The 21746-nt window shown below is 35.9% G+C and overlaps 1 protein-coding gene across 2 annotated transcripts in view; it reads right to left on the bottom strand.

Moving 5' to 3' along the window:
- Positions 1 to 21746, bottom strand: part of SCAF11 (SR-related CTD associated factor 11) — a 48760-nt gene that overhangs the window by 7362 nt on the left and 19652 nt on the right. For both annotated transcript variants that reach the window (XM_083859271.1, XM_083859270.1), the window contains exons 4-11: positions 13718 to 13795; positions 11911 to 12008; positions 10817 to 10884; positions 10132 to 10187; positions 7656 to 7762; positions 6653 to 6742; positions 5228 to 5334; positions 1421 to 3913 (exon numbers count right to left, since the gene is read on the bottom strand). In XM_083859271.1, the coding sequence (XP_083715397.1) occupies positions 1421 to 3913; positions 5228 to 5334; positions 6653 to 6742; positions 7656 to 7762; positions 10132 to 10187; positions 10817 to 10884; positions 11911 to 12008; positions 13718 to 13795 (3097 nt within the window). The remainder of the gene's footprint in view (positions 1 to 1420; positions 3914 to 5227; positions 5335 to 6652; positions 6743 to 7655; positions 7763 to 10131; positions 10188 to 10816; positions 10885 to 11910; positions 12009 to 13717; positions 13796 to 21746) is intronic.

Genomic DNA, 21746 nt, shown 5'->3' with positions numbered 1-21746 from the left:
CCTCTTGGGGTAGCAGGTAGCACGTCTTAAATAAATTACTTTCGTATTGCATCTTCTCTTCAACAGAAGCCAGAAAGTTGAAATCTAGACACAAGCAGCAAGCATTCCAGAAGTCAAGAAATTAGTTTGGAGAAATCACAGGCTCCAATTTAGACATTCTTCCTTTGAATCCCTTTGAGGAACCCTGTCATCTAATACACAGGGATTGCAATCTAAGGCCTTGCATGTCAGACCAAATCCTCATTTTTAAAGATAATGGAATAATAGAATCACTGAGGTTGGAAGGGACCTAATGAGACTCTCTGGTCCAGCCTCCCTGCTCAAGCAGGGTCAGCAAAAGCAGGCTGCCCTGAAGGACCATGTCATGATGGCAACCTAGCCCGTTTTATCCAGTTATGAGAGATTGTTGTACTATTCTCAGCTGAATTCAAGTTCCAAAAGTGAGTAACAGCATGATTGTTCCTGAACTATATGAAAAAGTCTTTGAATCACAAAATGCTTTCAGTTACAAGTTGGTAAGTTTTCCCTGCAGCAGACAGAAGGGTGACAATGTTGCCTCAAAACTAGGAAGCCACTGATACATTTCTCTCAGAAGAGGGAGAAAACTGCTGGTATATGAGAAGAAAATGAATAAAAATGAAAGGCAAAACAAGGAGAGAGTGCAAGAGTGCAAGTGTGGTTGTCTTCAGAAATGGATTTCATAGTTTTTGAATTCAATTCACATCTATCTTTAAAGATTATTAATCAGGGCCTTAATAATCTGTGGATGACTTTTTAACTATTCAGAATCAATCTCATCTACAGTTCACTTAACTTACTTTCTACCAAAAAGTTTATTTCTGTCAGGGCAGTTGTCTTTTAGATATAATAACCCCTCAAAAACTGATTTAGACTTATATTAACATTTTAGAGGAATTTTAATACTGAAATACAGTAAAAGCACTGGTTTTGTATTTATAAATTACCCTAGATCTTTAAAAAGTATTTAAATAGGACTATGCTTGTCTAGGAGCAAGATAAACATCAACATGCTGCTTTGTCATCTCTAAAATCTGCCATGTGGGTATGCACAGGCAAATTCATGTCTTTTTGAAATGAATTAGCTTTCTTAAACTTGTGCAGATGCTAGAAGTAACCATGAAATATGCCTTCTCTTCAGTCAAATCAATTTAACTTCATGAGCACTCTTCAGATGCGCAGTCCTTAAACCCAAATTCAGACTTTACGCACAACCAAGAAGCCATCAAAATACAAGAAATCTCCATACCTTTACCCTTCCATATTGCAGTAAGAGTATGAATTCACCCCAAATTATTTTTTAAAGAAGTTATCAGCAGATCAGATGACAGGGTAATGTGACAGGATTTTGCTCAGCTACTCTATTTGTGACTAAGCTATTATATTTCAAAACCATTTATACCTTGTTCAGGTGTCTCCTCTTCTTGTCTCATTCCCCATCCAGACTGTGGGCTTGATGAATTGCGTCCCCTTCTCGAATAATAATTCTGCACATCAGCAGGTAAAGTCCTCCTCACAGCCCAGCTGGATGCAGATGTCCACCCAGACCTGTCAGCGGGGGTATCAAATGAATACTCTTGTTCATTCTTACGCTTGTATGGCTGCTGTTCTGAGAACCTTGAAGTTTCATTCCCAGAACCATTTGAGTTCCCTGAGAGAGGTTTTCTGTTTTGCCAGTGATTTTCACTCTGGTCTCCATACATGAAACCACTTCGGCCACGGCCACCTCGGCCACATTGACCTCTCCCTCGATTTGGAATCCAACCTGAACCAAAGTTTTTATTCCAAGACTGTCCTGCACTGTCATGCTCTTCCCAATGTGGTTTCTCTCTCTCTCTGTTTCTGACTTCAGGAACAGAGTTCATCCTCTCCATTACCCAATCTGGACAATCATTCCTCTGCTGCTTATCTGAAGAACATTGATCATCGTTTTTTTCTGTATTATTGTCCTTCTCTCTTTTAAGGTTTTCATTCTGTTTCTCTTGATCACTTCTCCTGTATCGATCATTTCCTCTGGGACTCCTCCAGCTGTCATTTGCCCGTCTCTCTTTCCATCGAGGTGAATGACCTTCCCTCTCATTTCTAGAGAATGAAGAACCTTTATTTCTAGTCCTAGATAGTGATCTTGATCTAGAGCGTGAATGTGACCTAGACCGCCTCCTATTTCTTCTTTCTCTGTCACGATCTCTTCTTTGATTATCTCTATCATTGCTTCGAGACCTAGATTTTCGCCTTGGAGATGAATCCTTAGTTCTTGATCGAGAAGATGATCTCCTGCTTTCCCTAACAGTTTCCCTTTTGGGAGATCGAGATGGTGTTTTTTTCTCATCTCTGAGTGCGTCTCTCTTTGGAGAGCAAGATAAGGATCTCCTTCCCTCCCTCACAGTTACCTTCTTGGGTGATCGTGAGCTCCTGTCTCCAGCTGTCTCCCTTTTAGGTGATGGTGATTGAGATTTCCTGCCCTCTCTCCCAGAAGGAGACCAAGTTGTTGATGGAGAGTGAAATCTAGATCTTCTAGTTCGAGCCTTTTTCTCTTTTTTGAGCTCTGGCTGGCACTCTCTTTCTTGAGGAACAGTCTCATCTTTTTCATCAGAACCTGATGCAGAGTTTCCCATGTCACACTGTAAGGAGTTCAATTCTCCTTGCTCTATACTTTCAGGTGGTGGTAACTGCTCAATCTTAGGTTCATTCTGGTCACTGCAAAATGAGTCACAGTCCATTGGTATCATTTCATTGTTATCTTCACCAAAATGTTTATGTTCGGCATTTACCAGGGGGGACTTTGAAGTTCCATCCTCTTCACTTTCTGAAATGGTGTTCTCCTTTAAGGTCTGTTCTGATGTACTGTCCATAGAGATACTGTGTATTAATGCATCTGGTTCTTCATCTTGAACAGGTTTCGTATCTGCACAGTCTACTACTGGTGTTAGTGCAGTCTCAGAATTATCTATTTCCATGGTTTCAGGATGTTCAGGCAATTCACTTCCGGGGCTCTCTAATGGCTGATCTTTTCCCAAAGGTTCCAGATGTTCCAACAATTCATTTTCTGGACTAGCTATGGGTTGATCTACTTTTGTCAAAGTTTCTATGTTCTCCATTAATTCTTTTTGAGGACTGCATGATGTCTGATCTACTTTTTCAGAAGTTGCATGGTCGCATACATCATCTTTGGGACTAGCTACTCTTTCTGCCAGTTCAAGAGTATTTTCACAATTGTCCTGATTGGCAAGATCTACATTTTTTTCAGTAACATCTTTTACGTCAAATCCCTGACTTTCACTTCCTAAAGTTAGTACGGGGGATTCTTGGAGAGAAAAACTTACATCTGCATTGCTTGAAGTATCTTCATCTCTGTCACATTCTCCTGTAGTTTCCTCAATTTCTGCATGCTCACTACAGCTTTCCAATCCATTAGCAGATTCTGTTTTTACATTATTCTTCTGTGGCAGGCTTGCATTATTGCTTTCATTATCTGACTGGTGGTCTTTATCTGAAGTTAGGGCTGCTTCAAGCTCAGTAATGTCATCATCTTCCACTGAGCCACAGGGTGATTTTTCAGCACGTGCAGAACTTCTCAGTTTCTTTTTAACTGCAGGTGTTTGTTGCTTAACTGCTCTTTTAGACTTGCGTTTTGGAGGAGCATTCTCTGCTTCTGAATGAGTTTTATTCAGAGATGGGTTATTGCTATCAGGGGCACTGCAAGCAGAGCTGCTTGATCGAGGCGAGCTCCGAGACTGACTCAGAGCCTCATTTTTGCTGTTTCGTGCAGACCTTCTTGTAGGAGTAGTAGTAACTGATTTCCTCCTATTTCCTCTAGTGCCAGATGAGCCAGAAGCTTCCTTTTTCTCTTCTCCTTCTTGGGTACATGCAACAGCATATCCTTTGCCTAAAGATTCTAATAAGAATAGAAGACTTAAGATTTGATAAAAACCATTTATCTGAACATATTTAAGAACATAAAAGAGCTTTCTGCAGTGTAACATATCCTCAAATATTACAATTTAAGATTTAGTATGAAATACTGCCACAGCTTTTTTCCTTTTTTAAATGAGGACTGGTTGTTTTAAAGAACAGAAACAAGGTAAAGTGACACATCAGACATCTGAATGCACACTTTAGAAACAGTGCTGGCATGTGCATGGACAGTGACAGCATGCACAGTGAAACTGTTATTGACACAGCTGCTCAAAGATAGTCAGCATTTAAGCTGTTAGGAAAGTAATGAATTAACCACACAACACTGTTAGCATATAGCAGTTTCTGTCACTCTGTAACACAGGCCTGTTGATAGTGAAGCTCTGTACTAGAGAAAGGGACATTTTCCAATGGCCATCAGTGGATGATCACATGAGCAGCAAAATACATACCTTTAAAAATAATTTTAAAAAAATGAATGCAACTTTTTAACGATCCTTCTACTACTTAATTCTTTCTGGCAATTTACTTCCACAAAATTTTTGTAAGCCAGGAGACCCAAATCTTTCCTATCTCTTTACCTACTATACAAGTGAAAGTGGTGTGATTCCCAATTCAAAGAAGGCTATTAACTCTAGCCTTAAGAAATAGGACTGCTTTGTTTCCACTTCTTTCAACTTGTGCAGCTTTTTGGAAGAGAAACTACATGCTTGCTGAGTATAGAAACAGAGGCTGTTAAAGTAACTGGAGAAAAGCAATTCCTTCCTTGTCTTGTCTTCTGCTGCTTTCCTGACAGAACATGGAGCTCCAGTACTTTGACAAGGTTTTTGCCCTGTAGGGTTTATAGGCAAACTGAAAGAGATCCATACACTTCACTGCTTCCTGACTGATGCTCTTCTCCGCCACAAAAGTTTGTTCCTCATGCTGCACAATACACCTCTTAAATATGCCATTCATAATGCAACAAAATGAGATTTATCCTTAAACAATGAGAAATTAAGAAAGAAGAGCATGAATGGAAAAAATGTTGCAATTAGAAATGGAATTAAGTTACATAAAGACTTACTATTAATTTAATCTTCAAAAGAATAAGTTATACCAGCTTTGGGGTGGACAATTCATGTTCTGTATTCCAAATCCAGAAATTAAGCAGCTGATTTTGAAATAGTACCAAACTGCATCAAAACAGATTTTTTCCCTGTTAAGCGTAACTAACTCTGTTTGATTTCTGATAATTATATTTTAACAATACTCCACATGAGCTATAAATAAAACTTACAAAAAAAAAGTTTACCAAAGTTTTCCAAAGGCCTGATATTTGTTGGAAGAACTCTTCCAGCCACTGCAGGAGAAGTGAGAAGAAAGGTCTCAGCTTCAGCTCCATAAGATATTAAAGGAACACTGTAAAGTAAAAGCAAAAGCAGTAACAGTTGTTTTAACTGTTTGCAGCAAGTCTTGGAAACAATGCACAAAACCAAAAACACATTAGGCAACTATAACCCTTTCAACTTCATCACAGCTGGAGCGAAACACAAAGCTGATAGTGAAGAAAACTTTCCTTGTCATATTAAATTTCAGGTTAATTTTACTGCCTAATCTATTAAAATTGTTTCAAGAAGATATGTTATGTTAAAGCAATATATGTCTGGCCTTCTTTAAAGTCCAACATAGACCAGTAATAGCCAGTACTGGAAATAAAGGTCTGAGTGCTGATTTAGTACTTCAGCAGAACAGCAACTTTTTCTGCAGAAAAATGAGAGCCAGTCTACACGAGAGTTTAGAAAAGGCTCCTATTTTTTTTTCTTCATACAAAAAAAAGGAAATAAATAATTATTCAGACTCCCACAGCAGACCTTGGGCAAAAACAGAGTTTAGCTAAAGATCTACAGTTTTTGTATTATCACTGAGTTGGAATGAAATTTCTCCTAAGAAAATGTACATGTAATAAATTTACATTTATTATTTCAATCCTAGACGTAATTTTTAAATTACAATTTAAAAAACTCTTCACTTGTTATTTTAACTTTAGTCTTTGTTTTTATACAAAAGAGAGCAAAGATATGTAGTGAAATTAAGATCATATAACCAATTTCTTATTGTGTTATTTGAAAATCAGTTATTTTTATTGTTCTGCTTTATACTCACAAAAATATCCTTAGGGCATGTTTAAACACACGTCTGCTCTCTGACAAAAAAAACCCCATAGAGTTATTTTATGTTCTCTGTTTCACTTGATACAACTCCTGTTATAGCTCTTTTTAAATGCAAACAGGATTTTTTTCATAAATGATTACAGAAAAAATGACAGAACCAACCCATGAAAGTAGAGTGCAGGGTGGTGTGGGGAGTCAGAACCAGACTGATATTAAAGCAAACATAGTCTGATATCTGGGGAGAGATAATTTTAACAGCTAATTGAATATCACCTTCCAAATAGAAAATATATTCAAACTCACATTTCTGTAAAAAGGTGACATATTAAGATGCACAAGTCAGTGGAGTTACTACACTTGTCACGAGTACCAAAAAAGTATTAAGACATACAGAAAAAAATATATTGACATTAAAAACACCAGGCAGCAAATACACAAAAACTTAACAAGTTAAATGCAAACACTATTTAGTTTCATGAAAATGATACTCTATCTAAAGAGCAATTTGAATTAATCAAACTCCAAACTTGAAGTATGAAGATCCATTATGAATCCAAAACACAGACCTTTCAACTCTAGCAATTACAGATGTACAGGACAATTCCAGTTCTTGCCTCTTCTGTCTGATCCCTGCATTGACTTCTGCGAATTCTGTACTGAAAGACAAATTTCACACAAGAAGTTATAAAAAGTAACTTTGTACTGTGACAATTCCAGTAATTGCTCCAACCAATGACTTTAACAGTATTAGAACTTTCAACAGTCATTATTAAACTATGCTTTGGTTATTGCTTAGAGGGAAAACATAAGAACCACAGCAAACATAGAAGAAGTACTAAATAAATAAAGCAGATGGAATGGAAAATAGATGAAATGTGTCTGCTGGGGAGTTAAAGGATGGAGAAACTTTGCATCCTTGACAAATTCTGTTGCACGCATGGCAAAAAGTTCACCTTTTAGAGACTATCAAAACCATACAGACATAGTACTTTTTTTTTTATTAGGCCATATTATCCAAATAACATTCTTTTAGACTGTTCATTTTCTTCCATCTATTCAATGATTTTTTTTTAATACATCCATTCTTAAGTATTAGGCTTAATTAAGTATTTTGCTTAATGCAAAATTGCTCCATGGATATTCAAAGTATTCCTCTTGAAATCAAATAACAACAACAAAGAAGACTGTTTCTGATACAAACCAGGATATTTACTGTTAAATGTTTTGGTAACTGCTGTTGTAATAACAGGGCTAAAACTTTCCTATCCAAGGCTACAATTCAGCAGGGAATTAAACATGAACTAAAAATAAAACTCTAATTAAATCAATGAGATTAAAATGCTCAAGTGTGTGCTTCTGATGCTGAACACATGACAGAAATGGGGGTGTGCCCTTAACAGCACTCATTTTAAAATGTTTATCTTTTAACTGCTCTTTGTCAATGAATTAATACTCTGGCAATCTTCAAAATATGTCAAGGCAGTATATATAAAGGTAAGAGCAGAAGGAAATTCAGAATTTACAATACAGTAACCCATCAATTTATACAAAGCACTAGTACAAACTAACCAGTCATTTCTACAGCTAAAAATGGATTCTTCACTGCTACCACCAGCCGGAAGCATGCTGAAGAAATTAGTTCTGATGCACTCATTCCAGCAGGTCTGTCTTCTGGGCTACACAAAAAATAAATTATGAATTAAAGACACCCAAAATAAAATAATTAACACTAAATATATAAGGACGCACTAAAATTAAATTAGCAAGACTTCAGCTCATAAAAAGCAGACACCATAATAGCTCCATAGGTATATGCAAAGATTTGCAGTTACAGCAAACAAATTTTCTCTATTCAGTCTCTAAATTTTCAAAAACTGCTCTTTGCAGGTAAACTACATATCATATATAAAGCAAAATCTTTAATGTTCCATATAGACATTCTGAATAAATAAGCCTGATCTTCACTATTGCACAGTTCTGCTACTTAATGCACAAGAGTAAGTACAACTCAAGCACCTTCACACCCCGCACAGCAGTTCAGCAGTTCACCAAATGTTTTGTTTCAAGTAACAAGAAAACCTAATGAGAGTAGCTGGGATTCTCCTTTGCCCCCAGGTAGGATTATGGAATTGTCTGGTGTGTCCAGTTACTGGGCCCTCACACAGAGGCACAACACTCAGCACCCACTTTGTATTTCAGAAGACACCACCACCGATTTATGCTGCTACCAAGGCCCAGCCATGCACTGGCTGCCCGTTGCTGTTTGCAGGCGTGCAGGGAGCTCTGTGCTGGGCATTGCACTGGCTGCTGGGGAAAAACCAAAAAACAAACCCCAACAACAAACCATCAACAGTCCTCCAGATACTCTTCCTACACTAACATACACCTACACTGATCCATTTTTGTCACAGAATCTAAAGGGCTCATACCACTTAAAATCTGACTAAAACTTTCCTGTTGATTCCCTGTGACTGGTGTTTTAAACCAGGAATTTAGAATACTCCCATAATTTTAAATCAGAAAAATGAAAAATAAACTTTGTAGTGGGTTGTATAAGAATACATGTCTTAATATGAAGTCATTATCCGTACGCTCCACCAAACTTTGGCACAGAGAGCTGCTTTTGCTGGGAACATGACCTATTTTATCAGTGTACAAATTTGAAGTTTTGCCTAAAAAATGGTTGGGTTTAAGTTTTATTTTAAGAATAATATAGATTTTAAACATTCACCTTTCTCCCTCCAATTAAAAAAGCTATCTAGATGTTCCACAAACGTCCTTTTGAAGTAGTTGCTAGTACATTATAGCTTTCTTTTAAATTTTGAACATTTCTTGGATAATTGAGTCCTGTGCCTCCACCTGAAGGTTTTTAATGGTTCTACTTTTGCTTATGTACTTTTTTTTGCTACAAGTACTATTTGAGACATTAATGCTATTAAACACTTAAAATGGTTATTATTAATTATCAATTATGGTTAATTTATTCACCATAAATTAGTGAAATTAAAAATGAAAGCATTCCCCAACCATGAAGTCACATTAGTGGCTGACCTACCATTAGGCGGCATCTTTTGAGTTCAAAACCACTTCAATGCAGTGAAAGGTACTTTAAGTTTACAGGGCAACAGACCCAAATTCTCAAACACCTGACTTAGAAGGGACAAACTGGAGCTAACAACATCCCTGACAACTATGGTGTAATGAGCACCAAACAGAAGTTACAGCTCAGGCAATCAGCTGCTGAAAACACACAGGATGTGCCCCATACTACATGAAACAAAGCAGTCACCAAAACAGGGACTTGAACATAGCTTTTCCTCCAAATATTCAAACTTCAGGTAAGACAGAATGATGGCAAATTATGGCATTTACCCTCCAGAATTAAATTTATGGCCTAAACCTTTTTCACACACATGCATTTACAAGTACAACTATGAGTAAGAAAGCACTGATCAAAAACTTGTGCCTCAGAGACAAAAAGTATTTTCAAAAGGAGGGATGGTAGAAATCAAACAAGAGAGCCTTTACAGCTCCTTATAAATCCTGTGTTTATAGGCTAAGATTTATGAACGAGAAACCTGGAAACAGAAACCTTCTAGACAGAAATCTCACATTTAAAAAAACCCCAACTTGATGCAAAGCATGATGTCTATGGCAGGTTCACATAAATTACTTGGTTAATTATGTCTATATATTTTATTGAAAATCATGAAAACTATATAATGGTGCTTGGCTGACAGCTTGTACATGCAACCATCTTCCTTTGGTGAAGATGGATGAAAATAGCATTCAGGATCTCATAATGTAACATCCTAATCTAAATGAAATGAATTTACCACCACAAAACTAAGTTTAATCTGAGAAAGAAGCTCATATAACCTAGTACTATATTCTAATTACTACAAGACAAAAAGAGACAAAATAAAAGTTTGAATCATACCAAAATTAACAAATAAAAGTTAACCTTGAAAATAAGCAGGAAGGTAGCCTTAAAATTGCTCTAATCGAAGAAAGCATTTACAAGTGTTTCATTATCAGAACCAACCTTGTTCATCTTCACAGAGAAAGCTTTCTTGTTTTGTTTGTCATATAAAATATTACCTGTGGAACAAGGAACAAAGCTTTGATCTTAACTTCAGCATATTAGTTCTTGATTGTTCATCAAAATCATTAATGCAATGAGAGGTTAACAAAATGTGTATCTTGAGTGCATTTACAATGTTTACATACAAACTGAGAGAAATGAAAATGCACACACCTCCAGAATAGCTTTTTAGATACCAAGCAGTTTTTTACCTCTTCAGATATTTGCTTCATATCCTAAGTTATGAATAGACTTATCAAACAACTTCTATTGAATAAACCCCCAGAACAGCAACCCCAGAACACAGCTAACTGCTGCTTGTGTTTGAACTCTCACCAAAAAAACTTCAGTGAATAAAAGCTAGTCATTAGCTGTTCCCCAGCTGCCTGATGCAGAAAATTACTTGAGGCTGAAACCACATCCATTTGACTTGTGACTGAAATTGAAGAGGCAGTTTTCCAGTAATATAAAAACAGGAGTTTCACATACTGCAATTCTGTTTTAGAAGTTCCATATTTCTACTACTTGGAATATGGGTTTTATATACAAATGTAAACAGTTTTAAAAAAATTAAACTGGCTCATCAAGAAAAGATATTCTAGAGTCCCTTAAAAAACCACAGCAATTCTGGAAAACACCAACTTACTGTATTTTTTCTTCACAATTCTGCTTAATTTTACTGTTACTGGCCCTCTGTCTGGACATACCGCTCGCCTGCAAGATCAAAAAAAAACATTAAAAAAGCAGCTTCTAGGCACATCCAAACAAAATCCATTCCTATTTGAAGGTATTTTTATTTTATGCACATAAACCAAGTTCTAACTGCTTCAAAACCTGAACTTGAATCATGAATATCATCTTCCACATATTAAAAGCCACAGTGCTTCAAACAGCTTAGATAAAAAAAAAAGAAAACCAATTTATACAAAAATAAATATCCTGTATTAAATCAAAATGCTCAGTTTTGTTTGATTTCATGGCAACACATGAAAGATGTTATAATCTGCTTCCTTTTAAGAATATCAGTCAGTGTTGATTCAGAGTGGTGAATCTTATTTTCTTATGAGTTAAAAAGGAGAATTTACCTCCAGTTATCTTTGCTGTAGTGAAGTCTGCTTCACATTAAACCTCAAGAACTCTGTATTTTTCATACATTCCATTAAATGCTGACTTCAGATAAGCACTATTTAGCAAAATTCATCTGGGTAATCATGAGCTTCCCTTTATACAATGCAGCAAATATTACAAGATAAAGTTTTCCATAACAGAAATGTTTTTTCCATATAACAACAGAAACGTTCCCTCTCAAGCTTGCTAGAATAAAACCAGTTGTTGACTACAATTATGTTTTATAGAAGAGGAAGATGACCAGTGCTTATGATAACATCCATGAAAAGTGGATGTTTGTTTAGGTAAGAAAGAAAAAGATTCATATTGTTAAAATTTGATGTAGCCACACTTCAAGTTAAAGTAAAATTTGTTCGATTTGCTTGAAAACGCAACTTTCACAGAGCTCAATGCAAGAAATACATTGCCCTTTACTTCTCCCTTGCTATTTTAACTATTCAAGTGGGAATTATAGCAATGATACAAGCAAAATTAAACTACCACTCATGAAAACTAACTTATTTTAAAATAAAAATAATTTTATAAAATATCAGACTGTACATGTTGAACCACTTGATTTTATACATTTCAAATATTCCAATTCAAATGCTTGAAATTACACAGATGACCAACCTCACAAAACTTCTCATCTTCACATGGCTGTAAATTTCCTTTTTGTAGGCACAGTTTTCCTCTTCCTCCTTCCTCCTTTGCTGTTTTGTAACCTGAACCTGTGTTGTAAAATAGAGTCAATCCAATCTAGAATGTCATGACACTTGGGCTTTAAATTCATACAAAGCCTCTTCAAGTCTATACAAAAGTTAAGCCCAAATAGAAGGACTAGAAAACATTTCAAATCTTATTTCTTTGACTTCACAGTTTGGAGACTTTTAAAATTTGTTTTTCATTTAAAAAAACCCTTCACCTTGGTATGTTATTGACAATGTCTGAGATGCATACTAAGTTCACAGAACCAAAAAAGCCCTGAACGTGCAGACTGCCATGGCAAGTGTCTCAGAGCTACACACTAGTTTCCATTAAGAATCTATAAGCTAAGTTTTTTAAAACTAAGTTGGTTGTTCAGAATATACCAGGTTCACCTTGGGAAAATGTTAAACTACTACTCAACTTAATATGCTTCCCCAAAATTAAAACACATCTATTTTTCTACTAGAGTAAAATAACTTACGTATTTTATACAACAGTGAGGTTTTCCACATCTCAAAAAACAGAGGGCAATACAACTTTTATTTCACACTGTGAAGTTGATTCAATGCTATATTGCAATTGTTTGCATTAGAAACTTTGTATTTCCTCATTCCTAAAATCTGGCTTTTTATGCAACCCCTTAATGTATTAGCATTCTAATTCTGACTGTCACAAAGAAAAAGCTGCCAGTCTCCTGATAGCACCACTGATAATGCTGACCACTGTCTGCATATCTTGGTACACATTCCATCTCTTCCTACTGGCTCTTTTTCAGAGAAGGACATTGTTCTCTGCCCACCTGTTTACACTGCAGGTCTGTGAACAGACAATCAAACTGTATTTTGATACAGCCTTTACACTTTTCCAAATGTAAACTTCAGTTTATCCCATTTCAACTGCTTCTTTGATTCTTCAGAAATAAAGAAGACAAAATACGCAAGCAGTTTTCTATGAGAAGGAAGCATCTCTAGTTGCCAGCACAGCTCCTTTACAGGTGACTGCCTGAGCCTTGAGAAGTACAAGGAATGAGTAGTGGAAATCTATTTTCTAAATGTAACAAATTGCAAGAGCAGCAGCTTATTAACTACTTATAAGTAGAATTTCATCACAAAGTTTCCAAATCCTACACGGAATTATCAGCATCTTTCTATATGCATTTTTAAGGTCAACTATCAGAAGAGGTTTTTTCCTACTTGATAAACTACTCTCCATATCAGTATTTTTAAGAAGAATTCAGAGCTGAAAAAAAAATCAGATTTGGGTTGAACAATGTTTAGCATTGATTCCTCTTGTCTTCATGTGTTTTTTTCTGGGAATTGGAGGCTGTGAACACAGAAAATTCACTTCAGCCAAAAAAGAAGGCACTATTGCATGATAATTGGTATAGCAGTTGTTTACAAAACCTAGTTTGAAAAACACTTTGAGACCAATTACCATACTTCTATTCCTGGATATATCATGAATGTTCAAAGATACTAGAAAATAGCAACAGCAGCTTTATGATTATTATTACTATGGTAAATACTTGCTCTGAAAAGAATAATTAGGACTAATTTCTAACTTCAAATATGTAATAGAAACATTGAAACAGTAACTACATTAGGAAAAGTAGTAACTTCATTAGGAAAGCTTATTTAACCCAACACATTTCATTTGTATGAATAAAAGGCTGCCGCATAACTTGGATGTTCCTACAACGGAAGTTATTTAAGAAAATAAGTCTAGAACATACCTTTATCTGCTTATCCAATGCATCCAGCCTGCACACTGCTTGAAATGGTCTGCGATCAATAGGACATGAAGCCTGTGTCTGAAAAATTATTTTTCTTATTACAAACTCAGTAATGAGCTAAGAGAAGCCTTAATTTGCCACACTTCTATTCGCTATTATAGTAGCTTACAGAAGCACACAAAATCCCAACTTGTTAAGAAGTTGCAAGTAAGAATGATTTGGATGCATTATCCATACACTCGGTGTTTTGTTTCATATAAGCAGATTGCTCTTTCAGGAAAAATCTAAAGGAAACAAGAATGTAACCCAGAAGTTGTGTTTAAAAAAGGAAAAGCATTTAATGCATTTTACATCAAGTTACCTTCATTTTCTGGACGTTTAATTCCTTTTAGGTAACTGATTTTATACCAATGTATCCTGATTTTGGCTGGGATAAAGCTAATTTTTCTTAGTAGCTGGTACACTGCTTTGGATTCTATGTAAGATTAATGTTGATAATGCAGTGAAAAGCATAACAACATGCAAAGTCCTCTACATTTTGTATTGTTTTAGCATTTTATTTCTTAATTTTGTTTTCAACAGGAATTTTGTTGCATTCTGTATCCCCTAAAACATAAAACTGGTAAGGCCAAAAGCCATCAGTGTTTATAACACATCTCTTTTGTTGCAGTCAGCAGACAACAGATTCCCCACACATAACATATCTTAAGTTTTATAAATCAATTTTCAAGAAAAGTGAACTGAAGGCTATTTTACTCGACTGTTTGATGGAAATAGCAATTTACTGGTTTTCCCTGATCACCTAAATGCTCTCTTATTGAGGCTGCACTACATCAGATAAAATACACACACAGAGAGAACAGTAACACATTATTAACCATGGAAATGGGAAATTTCAACTGAAGCTCCACCCAAGTGGATCATGTAGTGAATCAACTTTAAGAAAAATCCACATTGGATATTAACTTCTGCTGTGAGAGAACCCTTTATTCCTTTTAATTCCAGACGTGTTTGCTGTGAGTGTGTGGTTCTCTCTCTGGCTTGGGGGTTTTGTCATCATTACACCCTGCACACCCACTTTAATTCCACTGGCTTTCAGAGGCTCAGTTCAACACTTGTAAACAAAATAAAAAACCAAATCACATACTCAGTCTCCACCCCTAATTCATTCACTGAACAAGATCCAGTATATGAACTGCACATAATTTCTGCAATTTAGAGAGCTACAGGGTATCTATGCAAGCAAGACGCAGTACTAGAATTGCATAAGTAGCTGTGAAAAACCTGCATATGAGCTCTGCCCCAAAATTTAGTGGTGAAGTTAATTCCTGTTTTCTCACTGGGGCTTCTAATTTTCCAGTTAATTCTGTTCTTTTCTCAATTTCAGAGTGCTCAACTTCTATTTCACATACCAGCCCCCAAACATGGAAAATTCAGGAAGTTTCTGAGCTTCTGATTTCAACTGTAGTATATAGAACCAAATTAGACTGTTTTAAAAAAAAAACCAAACCCACAAAACTAACAAACAAACAAAAATACCCCAGGAGTAGTTTCAGGAACAAGAATGTAAGTTAAAGCCATTACCTACCCTTTGATTCTCTGGTATTTTATCCTAACTAAAAACTTCCTCTTTTGGGGGATGCCATTGTTCTCTGCAGTGTCATGGTCCCAGATAAGAAAAGCATATTGGGTAATTAAGCCAGCTCCCTAAGGACTCAGATCATGAAGACAGTGTTTGTCCTGTAGTCAAGGCACAGCTAACCCAGAGTAACATAGTAGTGCAATGTTCCATCACGATATTTGATAGCATGCAATGCACTGTAGCTTCTGAATCCACTGCAAACATCAAGGTACATACTTTCATTCTCAGATATACCAGATTGTAAAAGATAGGTAGAAGGAAGTTATTTTTCTTAGCCATTTTTATTCTCATTTCAGAATCTACCTTAGCTGAAATGTCCATCCAATACAATCTCTTTCTACATGAAATTTACACATGAATGTCAAGTTATCTTTCCAAGTTTAAGTCACTGTAAGTTACGTTTATTCACTGCAATAAAGTATCATCAAATACTAAGTGATACTAGCAGGAATCCAAATAACAACTGGTTTTGCTCCACTAGAAAGATATTCAAGGTTCAGTTCTTTTGAACGAATGCTTAACAACTTAAAACAGTTTTACACAGTCGTATAAAAGGAGGAAAACATTCTGGAAGAGTCAAAAACTACCATTAGATTCATATGCTCAGAAACAGGAGATGCTCTTTCCACTCCTACTCAGTTGCTTTTTATAGCCTTAGCATTTTCTGTAAGCTGACAACACTATCACAAGAGAAATTCTAGTAAACTCAGGACGTTTGGCTGTACATTCCCCAGTCCCCAGGTGGAGTACAGTTGTTGGGTACCCTAAGGGAAACTAGAGGTTACTTCTGTCTAAACATGCATTAGCTCTCACCTGTCTGCCAACAAATAAAAGTAAACCTTTAAAATGTTGGAAAAAATGGAAGAAAAAACCCAAAGTTCTTCCCCTGTCCCTTTTCATCAAGACAGGATTTATACTGCTACAGAAAGGAATAAAGGTAAAAAAGTCAACATTCATTATGAGAAGCAATTATGAGGAGTGGTGGTCTTTAACTCATCTCTCATGTTTTTTGAGAGCATGGTACAGGTAACAAAGGTGTTGAGTCTTCTTTCATCAAAGGCAGGTTAGCAATTCTACTCTTCTGAGTTTTCTGTTCAGGGAGCATCGTAAGTAGTAGTGAATGTACACTGTACTTTTTGATGAAGAACGTTTAAAAAAGAAATAAGATGCTGAGATGGAACAAGTCCAAGGAGCAGCTGCCACTTTTATTGTGCGCAAGGGAGGAGATATGTGCAATGTATCACAACCTTACAAGAACCACAGATTTTTACAATATCTTTCTTTACCAGAGCTTTAAAAATCAGACCATGCAGTATTTAATGTAATCATCAGTATCACTAGAACCTCAGTGCTTGTATTAGTGACCTGCTTTGCTTTGCTTCCCAACAGTTCTTTCCTTGGAAAAGCACACACTAGTAGCTTAGCACACTTCAAAATGCCTTTGATTGTTTTATTCTTCACATGAAACTATTGAGAGTTTTCCTGTTAAACCTGCTAACTCAACAGTGATTTATTTACCCTTTCACCCATCCTGTGATATCTGAAGAATTCATTTCATAAAATACATAAGCATTCACAAAAATCTGCAAGCCCTGGAAAGTTATCCACAAGTAATATGTTTGGTTTTCAGATTAAAAAAAAAAAAATAAAAAAATCGTATTTTATTTGGTTTTTATGACCCTCTAGAAAAATCTTACTTTAGCTCAACATGCATAACTTAATTTCTATATTCCTGTAACTGCTAGAGTAACACAGAACTGTGACCTCTAAACTCAAGGAGCAATTGTCCCTATTTTAACTTCATCACTTCAAACAGCTTTTGAACAAAGTGAGGCAGGCAAAAGGCTGAAGCAGTTACTACTTTCCAGCTAGGAATTTTTAGAAAGCTATACAAACAGGTCCAAGCTAACTCCAAAACATTTTTGGCTGATAAAATAACTTTGAGAGATATCCCTACCTCGTCAAGTTCCATGTTATGAGGTCTCATTACAAGTAGTAACAAGATGCAAGTACAGATTTCAAGTTGCTGCAGTAATTCCCTCCCCCAATTTTTTTTTCCTACAAGTGGCTCATAATAAAGTCTGTTCTCCAAATTTTGTATTGAAAAGCTAATACAAAAAGAAACATGATCCTGCACTCTTAGATAGTCTATTAAACACAAATAATACCAGATTCTCCTAACTAAATTCAGACTTAAGTGAGATTTAGACTGTTAAAGCAATGTCTATATATTTTACTTCTCTTTATAATAACAGTACAGTAAAAACCCCACAATTCCACCTCCAGCTTCAGTGAACAGAGAGACCATTACACCACAGGTAGTGAGAAACACCCTCTCCACATTTTAATGAAAGTAGGAAGACATTGGAAAATGCACTGTTTTCTAGAAACATGTAAAAACTTATAATTACTCCTTTTTCAGTCTACTTTTAAAAAGCAGGTTTCATACTTATACTTTAAGAAAGCACTATTTCTGACAAGAGTCTTTTTTGCACAATACAGAGTGCAAAATAACAGATTATAGATGGACCACATAATCAGCAGACTACTTAGTTACAAACCTAAGCTGCTCTCTTCTCTCTACCTACATGACACAGCTGGCTAGTTCTTAAGTTCCAAAATTCCATTCCAAGTTCAAAACTGCCATAAAGTGTTGACAAATTAAGTTTAATTGTATTGACACTATTGGAAGAACTAGAGTAAAACAAAAACCACTCAGATTTCTGCACTGCATTTCAAGAGCATTAACATTCATAAGTTGCTACACAAATGTTCTTACAAAATCACAAAGTGGTTGCAGTTGGAAGAGATCTTTGGAAGTCATCTTGCCCAACCCCCTGCTTAAGCAGGGAAATAGCCAAGAACAACTGTATATACAAACCAAACACATAATATGCAAAATCTAAGATCTACACATTCTGAAACAATTTGATTAATACATTTTTTGTGACTATCAGTTCTCAGATGAACTGTCTACATATAGAACACTTTGGGCATACTTGAACAATAAGTTTTTTTCGACTTATTTTTGGGGTTTTAGGTTGTGTTTCTTTGAACACTATCTACGTTTCGTTCATTAGTGTCATCTTAATCTTGCCCACAGTGCTCTGTACAGCAGATCATTGTGGAGATTATTGCTACATAAGCTGATTCCTTCCTAAATCCTTTAGAAAAGAAGGAATCCAGATCAGAAAGAATACACATTAAGAATCCCAGTAATCATACAGGTAACTCTCCTTAAGCTCAGAAGAATATACTGTGCAGTAGTATACTCCACATATTCAATGATCCAAACCTTGTATGAGCACAGTCAACAACTACTCTAAGAGCATCCACTAGAAACATAATGCAACTAGAAACATAATCCATTAGGAACAGCTATTTGTGCCAACTGCTTAGTTTTGTTTAGTCAACCACAGATCCTCTACAGGGCCTACCTGAATATGCCCTAATGCACTGGAGAATTTACAATTGTACATGCTCCCCTTTCACATTCTTGAGATGGGAAAAAAATAACGAGGGAAACTGGGACCAGAGTGTGAGAAATAAGCTTGGTAGGTGAGGGTCACTGAAATCAATGTCTGTTACACAAACATTGCAATAATGCACACAACACATTGAATCTTTTCTTCAACATTCTTATCTTGTGATGATTCATAAGAGGAATTAATAGTAGAGACAGAAATCTCTGGTATATTTATTAGCACTCTGAAGAACAGAAAGAAAGTTAAAAAGCCTAAAGTAAAGTAAATACTTACTGTTTCTAAGATTGTTTTCTTTGAATAGAATAGAAAAACAAAGGCAGAGATTTTTCTCTAATGCATACAGGCAAGATATCACAGCTGCTAAAGCAGTTGTCTTAGCTGAGGTTGTGTTAACTACTTTGTGCATGTTTGCCAGAGATGCCTAGTTAACTTTCCTTTGCATCAGTTTCTCTTAAATCCTTTCAGAACCAATTTTCATAAACTAAAATATGTGCTTACCAATGAAAATATGAAACGCAAGTTTATTAGAAAAAAAAGTTTAAAAAATTAGTTTTGACCCAACTAGTTTTAATATACTAATAGTATAACAGATGACAGAAACACATGAATGTAATTGCTTCCTTTGGTGCAACATGACATTACTGATGGTGTTTAAAGACAAGGGGATTTTTGTTGTTGGCTACACCCTCCCCCCTTTTTTTCTGTGGCTGGAATAATGTTACCACATACATGTTCTTTATACTGAAAGCAACCCTTCACTTACACTGTCCTTCTAATTCCCACTAAAGAGTGTGTCCAGTAACCTCAGCTCCTGATTTTTATGATCTTCCAGCACAGACTCACTGAAATACAAAGCCTCAAGCTTGGAAGTCTTCATTAGTAAATTACACCATGTTGGTCTCCAGAAGTGGTTGACAGCTGACACAGGATGACAAACATTTATGTAATCTTCATGTGCCTACTGAAAACAGCCCCAGCAGTGTGCCAGCCCAGTGCTGCCCAGTAGTGACTGGGAAAGCACTAGTTAGCATGGCCTAAAGCACACAAGTTGACAATCTAATAGTATAGAAGAGTTTAATAGCATAGGCAACTGAATTTTGTGCATAGCAATGCTCTCAAATGCCACAATTAACATAGCCAAAGAGAGCAGAACAATTCAAGGGACATATTAAAAAGTTACCCTCAAGATTAACTATTTTGTGGGGATTCTTGGTCTGCCCTTCACTTTTTGTTTTATGTGTTAGACACATCTCTTCAAAGACCTGACTCAACTGTAATGCCATTTAATTCTGAAATTAAATGTTCAGGATCTTGCCTGCTCTGTGGCGGGTTTCCTAGCCCTCTCTGACCTTTGGAATAAAGGCAATTTTTATATATTGCTTCTAAGTGCTTTTTAAAAATCTATATTCTCTCATTCTCAAAAAGTAAGATGTTCAAAGTGTTATGGCTCCTGATTTCAGACAGAAGATCTGCTGGCACAGGACACCTGACTGCAGTTGTAATGTTGAAAATCTCCTGTAGATTGAAGAGGGAGCAGAACAGTAAAACTCTTATCTTCTGCCTAAACTACCCTGGTTTTGATTAGTCTACACAGTTATATACAAAAGCCATAAACTCTCAGGAGAACAATGATTATGTACAATTTCAAAACAACAGTTTCAAGAACTAGCTTCCCCTGTTATCTTTTTTAGTCCAGATGCAGCACAGAAAAATAAAAGAAATATCCAACTTGAACCCAGACTGCTGGCAAAGCCTCTAAGTATACAGAGCACAACTGAAGATGCATAAAAGAAGACGTCAAATAATGTGAATATCAGTCCTTTTTTAAAAGATTTCATTCAATAGTTTTGTTCTCAGTTTTTTTCTCCAGCACTTAAAGAAGAAAATACCATTTCTAAAAGCTATTTGTTTATATTCCAAAAATACTTAATCTTTACCCAGAATCAAGCAGTGTATTTTTAAAACAACAGGTAATTTTTGTATCTTTTTTACATCTTCATTACTCAAAATTACTTAAATTATGGTTATGATCCACCAAGAACCAGAGAAAGCTAACCCTTATCCAACACTTCTCAAAAAATAACACATTCAGTTACTAAATATTAGTAACAGACAAAAAGCACACAGCATCAGCATGTTTTAAATGGTGACATGCTTATAATATTTTCCTATTGTTCAAATCTATAGAACCTCATCTGCTTCTCATAGCTGAAGCCTCTGAATCCAGTTTCCAACACTTCTTTTGTCACTTTACTTTTAATTAAAACTACCAGATTAGGCAGTGGAGAGCCATGAACTCAACAGGCCTGACTGTCAAGTACAAGTAACCTCAGAAAAGGAAGCCTGGCTGGCTTTACCTATCTGATATCACTAATGAAAAGCAGCAGCAGTCTTATGTACCTTTAGAAACTCCCCCACATCTTTTTTATGGCATCACATCTACTTTACCTGTCAACTCTTAAGAGAAGTTGCTTTTATTCTATTTGAATAGCACTTCAGACCACAAAAAATAAAATTGACGCGATAAGAAAAATGTCATATCATACATTTGCCCCTTTAGAACAAGAAAATTTCTCTTCCTCATTGGGCTTAAAAGCATCTGTTAGACAAAGTGAATAAACTCAAATCCAGCAGCAAGCCAATATACCGTACTGCTTCTGTGTGCATGTCACTGTTTAATGCTTTTCAGCTGTCAATATAGCAACCAGCTAAGTCACTCAGGGTAAAATTGCAGGTGAAACTTTCCTCTTTCCCTTATAAATAAAATTGCTCCAATGAATCAAATGCAGGACAGAAAATCCGGCAACAGGAAACTTTGTTTACTATCTGGTTTGTAAATCTAAAGCAATTTTAATGTAATCCTTTTTTTTAATATTCTGAAGTTCATATAAATTCTCTGGAA

Source organism: Zosterops lateralis, assembly GCF_965231275.1.
Source record: "Zosterops lateralis genome assembly, chromosome: 4".
NCBI classification, from domain to species: Eukaryota; Metazoa; Chordata; class Aves; order Passeriformes; family Zosteropidae; genus Zosterops; species Zosterops lateralis.
The sequence above is the reverse complement of the archived record's forward strand: the minus strand, read 5'-3'. Positions and strand labels throughout refer to the sequence as shown.